The sequence below is a fragment of the Sesamum indicum genome, linkage group LG7 (assembly GCF_026168435.1).
Source record: "Sesamum indicum cultivar Baizhima isolate 11 linkage group LG7, ASM2616843v1, whole genome shotgun sequence".
NCBI lineage: Eukaryota > Viridiplantae > Streptophyta > Magnoliopsida > Lamiales > Pedaliaceae > Sesamum > Sesamum indicum.
The window spans coordinates 12,440,808-12,453,791 of NC_142663.1; the positions used below are offsets into that span (position 1 = coordinate 12,440,808).

General features: G+C 34.5%; 2 protein-coding genes across 3 annotated transcripts; one reads left to right on the top strand and one right to left on the bottom strand.

Annotated features, from left to right (window-relative positions):
* The first annotated feature begins 1,371 nt into the window (after positions 1-1,371).
* Positions 1,372-6,565, top strand: LOC105166885 (V-type proton ATPase subunit H). The gene is made up of 11 exons (XM_011086394.3): positions 1,372-1,528; positions 1,819-1,944; positions 2,370-2,472; positions 2,560-2,632; positions 2,842-2,907; positions 2,987-3,101; positions 4,085-4,246; positions 4,438-4,563; positions 4,783-4,908; positions 5,480-5,659; positions 5,957-6,565. The coding sequence occupies exons 1-11, from the start codon at positions 1,493-1,495 to the stop codon at positions 6,203-6,205; spliced, it is 1,362 nt and encodes a 453-aa protein (XP_011084696.1). The 5' UTR covers positions 1,372-1,492; the 3' UTR covers positions 6,206-6,565.
* Positions 6,566-6,767: 202 nt separating this feature from the next.
* Positions 6,768-10,812, bottom strand: LOC105166884 (Haloacid dehalogenase-like hydrolase (HAD) superfamily protein). Of its 2 annotated transcripts, none has more exons than XM_011086392.3 (8): positions 10,643-10,812; positions 9,862-9,931; positions 9,559-9,718; positions 8,991-9,072; positions 8,293-8,509; positions 8,097-8,161; positions 7,130-7,395; positions 6,768-7,021 (listed from the first exon to the last, which is right to left on the bottom strand). In XM_011086392.3, the coding sequence occupies exons 1-7, from the start codon at positions 10,748-10,750 to the stop codon at positions 7,141-7,143; spliced, it is 957 nt and encodes a 318-aa protein (XP_011084694.1). In that variant the 5' UTR covers positions 10,751-10,812; the 3' UTR covers positions 6,768-7,021; positions 7,130-7,140. The 2 variants fall into 2 exon arrangements, with proteins under 2 accessions (XP_011084694.1, XP_011084695.1); XM_011086393.3 differs by having other exon boundaries at positions 9,830-9,931; positions 10,643-10,783.
* Between the last annotated feature and the right edge of the window lie 2,172 nt (positions 10,813-12,984).

The window sequence follows — 12,984 nt, forward strand, 5'->3', positions numbered from 1 at the left end:
TTTTACCAATCAAAACTAGTTATTTTAAGGCCTTCATACAACACTTAATAAATATTACTGGTGGTTGAAATATATTCGACATATACGCATAATTTAAATTTTTATTATATTTATTTAATTATACGTAACAGATTAAAAGATAAGTTGAATATTTTTTTAAAGCAATCACATGAATTAATTATAATTGTTTATGAATTTAATATTGACATGACTAATTAATAAAAATATATTGTTATGTTTCGAGGTGGAAAAATGTACAGCCTATGATATTTAATACGCCGCACGTTCTGTTCATCAAGGTAGTTATTATAAAATATTAATAATAATACTAGCTATTAAAGCACACTCGATGCATGTACATAATTTTAATTTTTATTATATCTGCTTAACTAAATAAAAGAGAAAAAAATAATAAAAAATTGATCATAAATGATAATTTCTTAAATAAGCTACGTTAATTAAAAACAGGCATAAATAGATTATTATTGACAAAGATTAAAAAAATTATAATTTTATATGAGAATAAGTATGCTCAATGGTAATTTAGTCAGATATACAAATTGTCAACCAAAAATAGACATATGAACTCCTTACACTTTATAAACAATATAAATAAATAATTAGATAATATTTCCAATAAAATTAAATTTAATAAATTAAACTAAGTATATTACTTTTAATTTCATTTTGTCAATAATTGGAACTGTTTTAAAATTTACGTTGCTCTTAAACTATATACAAGGGTAAATTATAACGAACTTTCATGAGATTTTAGTATAATTATAAATACTCCACCATTATTTTAAAAATTATCAGTACCCCGTATTTTTAACAGTCGTTTAATAATTAGTCAAATTCGTTAGTTTTTGCTAAGTTTTCATTAATTTTTGTGGTGAATTAATTAAAATGACCGTATGAAAATGAACTATAATTCTACTTATTTTTTAAAAGTTTTTATTTTTATTTTTTATGAACTAAGTGGAAATTTTTTTAATAATTTTTTATCCACCTCATTCAATTTTTTATTAAATATAATAATAAAGATGCAATTGACAATTTCAGACCTTCATTCCAGAATTATATACTTTTTATCAAAACATCAATAAATATTTATAATTTTTTAAATAAAAAAAATATTTATAATTATATTAAATTTTAGAAAAGCTTGTTATTAATTTATCCTTATAAAATATTTAAAAGAATTATATTTATTTACCCTATATGAAGAGATTTTACCAACAAGGCCCACTACATGTTGGGCTTAACTGATAACTGATAAGGCCCACTTTGTCTTCATGAAAACACTTTAACCCGACCCATAAGAGTTTCCAATTTTCTTTTTTATATTTATTTTACATTTATCGGTGTATATACATATATATAATTGGTTTCTGCTGCTCACGCTCTCTCTCTCTCTTCCTTCCCCTGTCTCTCTCTAGATTTCGATCTGTCGCAAACAACTTTGTTAATTTGGAATTCGCAATTTTCGCCAATGACTATGGATCAAGCCGAGCTTTCCACCGAACAGGTATGCCACCACTATAATTATATAACCTCTCCTGCATACATACGTGTACGGTCGCTGGCGCAAACAGTTGATGGATTTATTGTCATACTGCAATGTCCGAATTATGAAGTCAAAATTGTGAATGAATTTTGTGTTGAAAATTTTATGCTGTTTAGCTGCTGATTTTGTAATCGGAGATCAGTAGTTTGCTACGGAAAAGTTTGTTCCGTTGGGGATTATTTGGTGCATTATGAGGGCTTTGTGGATTGACTATTTGGTTTGGATGTTGATGGTGTTGGCTTTTTATGAAGGTTTTGAGGAGGGATATTCCGTGGGAAACTTATATGACTACGAAGCTGATCACAGGGACAGGGCTTCAGCTGCTGCGGCGATATGATAAGAAACCCGAGAATTACAAGGCTCAGTTGCTGGATGATGTAAATATCTTTCTGATATGTGCTTGTTTCGTTCAAACTTTAAGAATCAGTGCTACTGAATAAATATAGATGTTGCTTTGTTAGAAAACTTTCTGCTGTCGGCTTGTTTTGGGTTGTTATAAATAATTAATGTCATGCTTAATTCTATATGCTGTGTGCCTTCCATTTGGTTTCTGGAACAATGTATTAAACACTTTTCATTATGTTTGGACTTTTAAGTTGAAGAGCTAGTTATGATTTTCTGTCAGTTGGCATCATCAATTATGATTAATTTGTGATACTTCTCAATAAGATCCATTGTTGCACATACACAGTGACACATATATGCAAGTGCAGGGGTAGTTAGTTTCAGTGAAGTTGGAATCTGTGAAGGGCTTTGATTACAACCGTTATGGGCTGACAAATGCTTTCTTTCTTCCCCGCAGGATGGTCCAGCTTATGTACGTGTCTTTGTTAGCATTTTGCGTGACATATTCAAGGAAGAAACAGTAGAGTATGTTTTAGCATTAATTGATGAAATGCTGTCAGGTAATTGAGAAAATCCACTAGCTCTTTACTTATTTTTGGCATTTCGGGTAGCTGAGCACTTTTTTGTTTCTTTATTTTGTATTGCAGCAAACCCTAAACGAGCAAGATTATTCCATGATAAGTCTCTGAAAGATGAGGACGTATACGAGCCTTTCCTAAGGCAATCATCTGCACTTCCTAATTGTTGCATCTCATACTTTTGTTGTTGTTCGTTTAGGCTTCTCAGAGGAGGCCTTCCCCCCGTTTTGTAAAAATTCTCTGACGTGTGTTGTTTACTTATTCAAATAAATGGTGGATGATTTTGCAATGCAGGTCTTCCATGTCCTTATAATCAATGATATCTGAATAGTCACTTCTTTTCTGTTGCAGATTGCTTTGGAAAGGAAACTGGTTTACACAAGAGAAGAGCTGTAAGATACTTTCTTTGATCGTAAGGTGTGAACTACGCCCATCTCTTGGCACATGGCTAGGTCATTTGTCTTGTGTGTAACTTTCCTACTGTTCTTAATTCCAGTGGAAGGCCAAAATCTCAGGATGGTGCCGTTGCTAATGGAGCATCAAATTCTAAGAAGGAGATCACTACTATTAATGATGTGTTGAAAGGGCTGGTTGAGTGGTTGTGCACACAGGTCTTCATTTCCACTTCCCATTCCTTGGTCATTAATTTTATTATAGGGGATGGAAAATGGTAGTCTTACAAAAGTTCAAGAGTAATTGGGTCTTAGAATCACCGCAAATGAGACATTAAGGATTTCACAGGAATGTAACGCATGTCAGAGTTACAAACTGTACACTCCGTCATAGATCTAAAATGTTGTAGAAGGTTGCAGGATTAAGCAGAAATAAGAACTGTGAAAATAGAACAATAGAATGTGGAGAAATGCTCTGTTAACAAAAACAATAGAGTCTCAACGGAGATATATTTATATAACCCCTATTCGCTCCATCCTGAGGAGTATGCATAACTCTATGCATCTAAGTAACCAGCTGATGTAGAAACTATCCAAAAGCAATCAAGTAATTCACAGGGGCGAATCCAGAAGGTGTTCATGCTAATGTGCATGTAATTCTTGTAACATGATGATGTTTCAATTGGCTTCTTGATAAAAGGGCCCAATATGTGAAATCATATCATGTGAGCTGATAAACTAAAATATGAAGGTGACTTCATAATTGAAATGTTCTGGCCATTGTATGGTTATCAATATATGAGCATTTCTTTTAGTGAGGGCAAAGATGTTTAAGCTTCTCAAGTACAAGAAATATCCATGTCAGAAACTTGGGAGAGTTGAATCTTATAACCCTTCATGTGCAGAATAATAGTAATTAGGTGAACTGTAAGTGGAACAATTTTTTAGAAATAACTTGAGGATTTTAGTTGGAGGTTGTGGCAACTTTTATCATGTGCTCCTGTTTATAAGTTGAGTACTGCAAGTGAAATATTGAAAGGCAAACTTTAAATACTAGGGAGTTATGGTTCTACGTTAAATTCATTTTCAGGAATAAGTTGGTGAACAGCCAAATTATTTATCTAACAACAAAATACCGTTTGGTTTTCATTGTCGCTATATTAGAAAGCAATCCTTTAACTTATACCTGTCTATTTGTACAGCTGAAGAAGCCATCTCATCCTAGCCGTGGTGTTCCAACAGCTATTAATTCCCTTGCAACTCTACTGAAAGAGCCTCTGGTGCGATCTTCATTTGTTCAATCAGATGGAGTGAAGTTGCTCATTCCTCTAATTTCTCCAGCATCCACTCAACAGTCCATCCAGGTAGCATCAATTAAGGATTACTTAATTGAAGTACATTTCCTTCTATCCCAAATTACATATCAGAATCTGTAGATAATGAGTTAGTGCAATGGGATCTCTTATCCTTCATGTGATTGGCATTGTCTTTGAAAATTCATTGTTTGATTTCTTGTCCGCATAGCTTGATACCTTTACTTTTAACCTTGAAACAGCTCCTCTATGAGACCTGTCTTTGTGTATGGCTCCTCTCGTACTATGAGCCTGCAATTGAGTACTTGGCTACTTCTAGATCCTTGCCACGGTTGATTGAAGTTGTTAAAGGATCCACGAAGGAGAAAGTAAGTGCTTTTCTATATTATTTGTTGAGATCAACCTATATTAGCTTTTTAAATGGCTTGAGAATACATCTTAGTTACACCAATGAGATACCTGGTTAATCTTGTGAAAGTAGGTTTTCATCTGCTTGTATTCAGTTTACACAGTACTGAGGTTTGATGTCGTGGGTATTTTTTGAAGTGAACATTCCTCTGAGACTCTTTTCCTATCAACTTATGTAGGTTGTCCGGGTTGTTATCTTGACTCTTAGGAATTTGCTACACAAAGGGACATTTGGTGCTCAGATGGTAGACCTGGGATTGCCACAGCTTGTTCAGAATTTAAAAGCTCAGGCATGGAGTGATGAGGTGAGAAAATATATTTCTAGGGTTGTGAACCCCTTATATTGGGCACACACTTATTTCCTTGCTTAAAATCGAGGTAAATATAAACAGGATGTTTCTGGAAAGGGTTTATTTTGATGACTAATTAAAAGCTTGAAGGCAGCGAAAGTTGTATCTTCTTTCGGTTTTGACAGGGCCACAGTGCCTGTAAATTCTTTCCTGCCATGACCTATTTCGTACGGGTGGTAATGTCATGCCACAGTCAATATCTCATGGATATGCCACATGACATGCCATGGCAGGAACTGAACTCTGCCAAGTTGATGTGTTGCCCTTTTAATACTTCAATATTTTTACTTTATTATTCTCCATCTGTTCTTTCTCTCCCTGGTGGCCTATTCAATGACAAGCTAGCCATTATAGCTTATATGTTCCAGTTGAATCTTTCTCAATCAAACATATGCTTTATGCTCTGTTTATATGGGATTTCACCCCGATATCATACCTTCAGGCTGTTTCTCCTCTCAATCCCTTCATCCCCCAATCCCTTAATGCCGCTGATATTTAACTGTTGTGGTTATCATGTCTTCCACAGGATCTGCTGGAATCTCTGAATCAATTGGAAGAAGGACTGAAAGTTAACATCAAGAAACTAAGTTCTTTTGAGAAGTATAAACAGGAAGTCCTCCTTGGACATCTCGATTGGTCACCCATGCATAAAGACCCTGTATTCTGGCGGGAGAACATCACGAACTTTGAAGAACATGATTTCCAGGTATCATTCCGTGCTAATGCTGACCATGTGGTTCTGCTTTAGACTGTAAGTGCATAATGGCCAGTTGCTGTTACTGTAGCAGTTGCATGTATAATCTTCATATTCTGTGCATAAATGCGCTAGGGAATACATGCACAATGAACATACAAACATTTCATGTCTGGCTACTGGGTGTCTTGACTTAATTAGTTATTCTTAACTGTTCCAAACATGCATTTCTCAGAGAATTCTTGCATTCTTCATTTAGCTGGAAAACACTGAAATTGCGTAGAACTAATACTTCTATCCTTGCTACAGATTCTAAGGGTCCTGATCACAATTTTGGACACGGCAAGTGATCCTAGAACACTTGCTGTTGCCTGCTATGATATCTCACAGTTCATTCAGTACCATCCTGCTGGGCGTATCATCGTGACTGACCTCAAAGCCAAGGAGCGGGTCATGAAATTGATGAACCATGAGAATGCAGAGGTTACTAAAAATGCCTTGCTCTGCATCCAAAGGCTGTTCCTAGGTGCCAAATATGCAAGCTTTTTGCAGGCTTAATAATTGATTGTAGAAATTTATCGGGCCAGGTTTTTCAGGTTTGATTTATGAGGATTTTTCCGAACAAGTACTGCTTGGGTTGTGTGTATTACTTAATTTTTTCTGATCGGAGCATTGCACATCTAGTGCTTATTTCAACAGATGTTCATAATGATCGATGTGTGAACAATTACTTGTATTTTGCCATACACCATCCAATAAGTTGGCAGTGTTTGTATTTTTATGTTTGGCCTACCATCACCGATGTTATTCTTTGGGCCAACATTTGACCTGAATATTTCGAATTTTATTGTATTGAGGGAATTTTTACCCAAATTTGGTTACATGTTCCATTTAAGGGAAATGCCACAAGTTCTGTTAGATTCCCTTTAGAAATTTTCTTTGCCTCAGGTCCTTTATTGGTAAACTGTATCTGTTGTCCCAAATGAAGGTGCATTTGGATTTTCTATTTCAAATACTCATGTAAAGAACTGGAATAGCAAGAACACAAACATAAAAATGGTGGATTGACTGATCTAACACAGACAGCCTGAGTGGTGCCACAAAGAAATTCATGCAACCATTAACAAGAAATCCTTTAATATAACATCAACAGATTGATTAGACTGCAGCATTACATACCTTTGAGTCTCAAATTATGGGCGTTGGCCAATTACAACAAACTAAGTGCTAGAAAATGTGTTGGCATTACTTGAACAGCAGAAACTTTTTCAAAGCATCAATAATTGGGCATGATTTAGTAGCGATGGTGCATTTAGTGATGTTCTTATGCAACGACAATCATTGTTGGTATGGATGAACTTTTTCTCTCTGAACCTACAGAAGCAAAAAAGATTCCACTTATCGATGTGTTTGGTTCTAACAAAGAGAGATTGGTGAATAACAATTAAATGCGGCGGTAATCTGGAGAACGGGAAAACTCACCAGCATACATGTTACCATGTGAATGAGGGAAGCACATACGTTGGATAAGCCTCATATTTTGAGGCAAGAGAATGAACAGAAGAATCAGCTGCAGTTTCTCCAAATTTACTGAGTCCAAGTTCGGTTGCATGGATTCCACCTGTAATGAAAGCTGAAGATATTCCTGCTAAATTTGCACCTTTTATATCATGGTGGAAAGAGTCTCCAACAGCAATACAATCAGCAGCCTCTATGCCAACCATTGCCATGGCTGATTTATATATGATCTATTTGCCATAAAAAGGGTTGTATCAAGGAGTGAATGGAACACATGACTAGTGAAAGCCGACCAACAGCATCCATGGTCCCATAACAACATTTTTCTTGAAATACTAGTTCTATGTCAAACATCCATGTGCAAAATCAAATCCCACTATGATAATAGCAATATCTTATTTCGAACTAGCAAGTTCCCACCAAATTTAATTCTATAACTTGACGCAGGAACTGTGAGATGAATGCAAAAATGGTGAAGAAATCCATGAAGTGATCTACAAGACATTTGCAGTCAATAATGACAGGAATCAATGTTACTTCACAAAAACTTTCTAGAAGTCAAATGGGATCCTTGATATGTGTCTCAATTGTCATGCCATGCACACATGCATGCACATATATACATATATGCTGACTATGGACCCAGAAGAAGTTGAGCTACTTTCCTGATAGTTGTATTCAAGAAGCCATGACACGACTGTAGCACTGAATTCCTTTTGGAATAATTTTAGGAATTCATTTTCTTGGTACTAGAAATCACATGCAAGTTAAAGAAAACACCAAAATTTTTAGTAATTGAACCCGCAGCAGCAAACATGCAAATCCGGCAATATCTCAACGCTCCTAAAAGTCAAAAGAGACAACCAGCAATCAGCCTATACCATGCATCTCAAACACTCATTTCAAGAATTTTCCAGGTCAGTAGAATTACCTCACCGGGCTTGCCCATCCACTTCACTTCCCCGCCAAGCTTCTCATATGTAGCTGCTAATGCTCCTGGGTATAAAAACAACTCAGAACAACTTCAATGCAACGAAAGTACACAAAGAGGGGCCTGTCAGTATCTGAAATATTCGATCCATCATCAAACTCAGATGAGACAGGACATTGAATAGTTTAATCTTTACCAGGCATCACACGTAGGGCTCTAGCCTCAACAGTAACAAAATCTGGATTTGCTACTACCATAGGAATCTTTTTAGCAGCACATTGCTCCAAAATTTTGTTAAGTTCCTCAAGTGTCATGGGAAGTGCATCTCCAGATGAAAGCCCCAAAGCTTCAGTACCATGAGCCAAAACAAACTCAGCATCTTCTACATTATCCACTACTTGGAGCCCTAAGCCCTAAAAAATAGAATTAATCCAGAAAGATCATTACAGAAGAACTAGGATGGTTAAAGAAAAATTGAAATACTTCTAGTTCAATTATCACTAAAATAGTTTGGAACTAGCAATGCCAACTTAATTAGTAAAAAATCGATATTCAAATTTGCTTCATTGAAATCATCCACAATTTCCTAAATCATGTATAAACATTCATAAACATCTACGGAGCGAATCTGCAATACAAGGTTGCAACTTTTGATTATTACATGGATGAGCTGTAGTTTTTCTTAATATCACTTCTATAACCTTTAACTCAAAGGGCCCGAGAGTTTCATTCATGTTGCTTCTGTTTTATAAACCAGATGTTTTAAAACCGTAAAGTGCATAATTTTGTCAATCCTTTCCCAGTTGCAGGAAGAAAATATGAAGTATATTGATCAGAAAACATGAGAGGAAAAACATTTACTTGGAAATCATTAAGTGAAGACAATTTGCATACCTCAAGAGATATAGCGCCTCGATCACTCCAAGTCATGTGAATGCAGGAGCTTCCAAGTCCAGCAAACCATGGATCATCCCTCCTGTTTAAAGCAAGGCTCATGAAACTACCCGTATTAGATTATGTACCAATTATTATTCTAGAAACAGAAAATAGAGGTGAAAGACAGAAATCTGCAACCATGGCCCCAATCTTATAAACGTGTCTTGTCACAACTATATTGAGCTATATCCAAGCATTTCAAATGTGTGCAAATGATAAGCTTCTAAACTTGAGGACTAAAACAGAAATGTTAGATGATTCTTGGATCCTCATAACAACATTGGCTACAATTTCACTCAGGAACATGGACCAAGTGATATAATTTTCTTCAAATTAGACCGTAATATAGTAGAAAGATCATTGACATCATGTTAGCTCAAAAGCATAACTTCAAGTTAGCACATTAAAGAAAGTGAATTTAGAAAGTAAGAATTTTTCTTTATCAACTGTCCAATCAGCCAAAAGAATATGCAAAAGAAACTTTTTAAAATGAAAATATAATAAAGATGTTTAAGGAAAACTGGACCTCAGAAGGTACTGGTGTGTTAACTCTCCACTGGTAATGGCTCCAAGGAAGAGCGAGGGATTAAACCCAAGGCTACTCAACTTTTCTATTGTTGTTGATGCACGCCTTGAAGAATTACTTATTACCACCATCTTTGCACCACAGTTTGCCAACTTTTCTACTGTATTAAATGCATGCATACAGACGTCAACCACAGATCATAATATCTCAGTCAACTTTTAATATTGAAGTCAGAGTGAGAATAATTATCTACAAAGATAATCAACCTTACCAAAATGCCAAAGCAAACAGTTGAGAACATACATGTAGTGATGGCACCTGGGTACGGCTGTTTCCCATCGTGCAGGACCCCAAACTGATCCAAGAACCATGCCTGGTCCACATGATGGTAGATATATTGAAGAAGAAGACGTTGCACGAGGACGGTTGTATTTTTTACTTCTAAATAATACAACTAGACATTCAGTTAACATGGGAAAGAGAACAAGGTTGATTCTAGGATTCCCATATCATGCAGAAGACCCCAATCACCACCTGGTAATTGCTTACCGACATTAATTTATTTACTAAAGCAAGTCATTGAATAAGCATTGTACATTCTGTTTCATGCCCTGCGGTTCACTTGACGAGCAAACAATACCTATGATCCCATATCATGTACTACATTCAAGTTTTCTATCTGCTTTTCGTCTGTCATTCCTTCAACAATCAAATCAAGGTGCTGCATGCTTCATTTCAAACCAGAATTTGCATTTTAACATCATTAATTGATCCAGGCGTCCCACAAACGCATGCTTAAAAGTTTACCACTATTTTACATCTAATAATTAATCTACCACACAGCGACTGACGCATTTACCCATAGTTAATGAATTACTAATTATCCGTCGAAAAAGTTGAAAGCACCACAAAAATTTACGATGACTAAATACACTACATAGAAAACAATCGAATTAGACTGGGAGATGCAGAAGTTCAAGCTGAGTAATATAAATTTTAAACACAAATATAAAAAATGAGCATCACCAATAACTAAAAAACAATAATAGTAATAATAATAATAACAATCGAAACTAAGCATCACCTTGAATTGGCGAGCTTCAGCGAGGTGCTGCAATCCGTTGATAGTCTGAAATGGCTTCAGCTCGCTCGGATTTGTCGACGGAATCGACGAACAGATTCTTCCTATCATCCTTGATTCCGTGTGTGTTTTTTCCAATGTGAGATAGTGTGTGTACTTGTGGGTAAATCTCTTTCGTCACCAAATATACATATATATAACTGGAGAAAATTATTGTTCCGTCCCCAAGGTATAGAGTAATGTCATTTAGTTCCTGTACCTTTATGGAAATATCAAATTAACCCCTTTTTGGGTTTAATGGCAGCCCTATCATCCTAATGCAAACTAAATAATATTTTGATGAGAAATAATTGAGAAAAAAAAACAGAAAAATAAATATTTGACAAAAGGAGTAAATAGCACAAATCTTTAAACAACTGATATATTGATTAAAAAAGTAAAATAATTTAATGTAAATTAATTGAATATCGATAATTGTAAGAAATTTAAAAGCAAATAAATGATACATTTTAAATATTTAGTAATAAATTATTTAAATGTATTTGAATAATTCTCCTTGAACTTTTATTTCGAATTATATCTTGTTAAATATTAATATATTTCTAAAATCTTGTAATATGAATTCATTGAAAAATCCAAATTCTTCAAATCCAGACAAAACATTAAACAAAATAGGATACAATCTAGTCAGAACCTGATCAAGGTAAGAGTTGACTTTTTTTTTTGTCTTTTGAAGAATTTTTTTTTTTTTTTTTTTGAAGCTCCTTCTCGGATATGAATCAAAGCAAATCCTAACCCTTGCTTTTGCGGAGGTTGATGAGCTATTCACATCCTGGTCCTAGTTCTATTGAGTTCCAGTAGTTTCTCATTCATGTTAAGCTCTATGAAGCTCTTAAGAGACCAATAATAGAAGGAAAAAAAACGATAAAGACAAAGTTCAATAGTAATATATAATTTCTAATTCAATCAGCTCAAACTCAATAGCTACAGAAGCTCAATAATTTCTAACAAGTCTAATACACTATAGACCAGCTTTGTTCTTGTTGTTAAAATCAGGCAAAATAGTGACTGTCTAATTGACAAGCACGAGCATAAATGAAGCAATGTTGTTAAAACGAGGCAACAGAGTGACTGCCTGATTGGCAGGCACGGACATAAATGAAGCAAGAGTGTCATTCGCGCGGAAATGAGTCGTACAACCTCTTGTACCTTAAAGTTGGACTAAATACCTATAATCCCTCTCTTGTGTCTCTTCTTAATCTACGCCTAATAGGTTATTTTGTTTTTGTCTTGTTCAGTTATGACTTTTGAAGCTGCCAAGCTCCTTCGAGTCTTTTTCTGTATGTAGCTATTTTTCACCTTACATGTTCATTACCCCAACAAGGGCACATTTGCAATGAGAAAAATATTATAACTTTTTTTGAAAAATTATGGATAAATGTCAATTTTTTTGTATATTGCACCCCAAATTTTGTAAGTTTGTTTAAAACTATACACATTTTTTTTAAATATATTAGCTCCCTAATTATTTTAATTACCTTTAATTATATTCTAATGAGAAACCAATGCATAACTTTTTGGTCCTTTCGGACCTTTCCCTTTTAGATCCGATCATGCATATTTGTATTAACATATTAACAAATGGTCACCTTTCAATATACAACGAATTTCTTAAAAAAAATTAACAACACCATAAATCTTAATGAAATATCGAGTTCCAAACCATTGGGGTGTCCCCTAAGGGACCAAAAAAAGAAAAAACAAAGTGTCTACTTATAATTGCTAAAAATGTTGTCTTGACAAAACTCATATATTTCCAAAAGGCGCTATGAAGCTATTCCTCTAATTGGGCATGTTAGTTCGTTACGGAAATTATAATCAAATCAACAAATACGACTGTTCAAAAAAATTAAATTTAATACGCATATTATTAGAACGATGAACTCACAACAACGTAAAACAACACCAATTAACTTCTATTTTTCTTTTAATTTATCTTCTGAAATTCTGCATCTCTTTTATTTTTTTGATAATTTATAATTTATCTCTTTGTCTTTTTTTACAACGTTGTTTTAGTTATCCAATCACAATGTATTCAAAATATTATTTCAATATTGATAAAATTTTCAAGTGCACTTTCAATATAAAAATAAAATAAAATTAAAAATATTCGAACAAACATTTATTTTAAATTTAATTAATTATCTACAAGTAAGTACAACAATTTATTGGGGCAGATGTTGAAAAGGGGTATAATTCAGGGGGCAAACTGCAAACACAAAAACATTTGTAAGGAAATGTGAAGCTGGCGTCAGCAGCTGTCCGAGAGGTCAATACTTTCAATC

Coding starts and splice junctions, on each gene's coding strand:
- LOC105166884 (XM_011086392.3), bottom strand. CDS start 10,750: ATGATAGGAAGAATCTGTTCGTCGATTCCGTCGACAAATCCGAGCGAG. Junction 9,719..9,861: donor CCCAGGTGCCATCACTACAT/GTATGTTCTCAA, acceptor CATTTAATACAG/TAGAAAAGTTGGCAAACTGT. Junction 7,396..8,096: donor GGATGGGCAAGCCCGGTGAG/GTAATTCTACTG, acceptor TATGGCAAATAG/ATCATATATAAATCAGCCAT.
- LOC105166885 (XM_011086394.3), top strand. CDS start 1,493: ATGACTATGGATCAAGCCGAGCTTTCCACCGAACAG. Junction 1,529..1,818: donor CCGAGCTTTCCACCGAACAG/GTATGCCACCAC, acceptor CTTTTTATGAAG/GTTTTGAGGAGGGATATTCC. Junction 2,473..2,559: donor AATTGATGAAATGCTGTCAG/GTAATTGAGAAA, acceptor TTTGTATTGCAG/CAAACCCTAAACGAGCAAGA.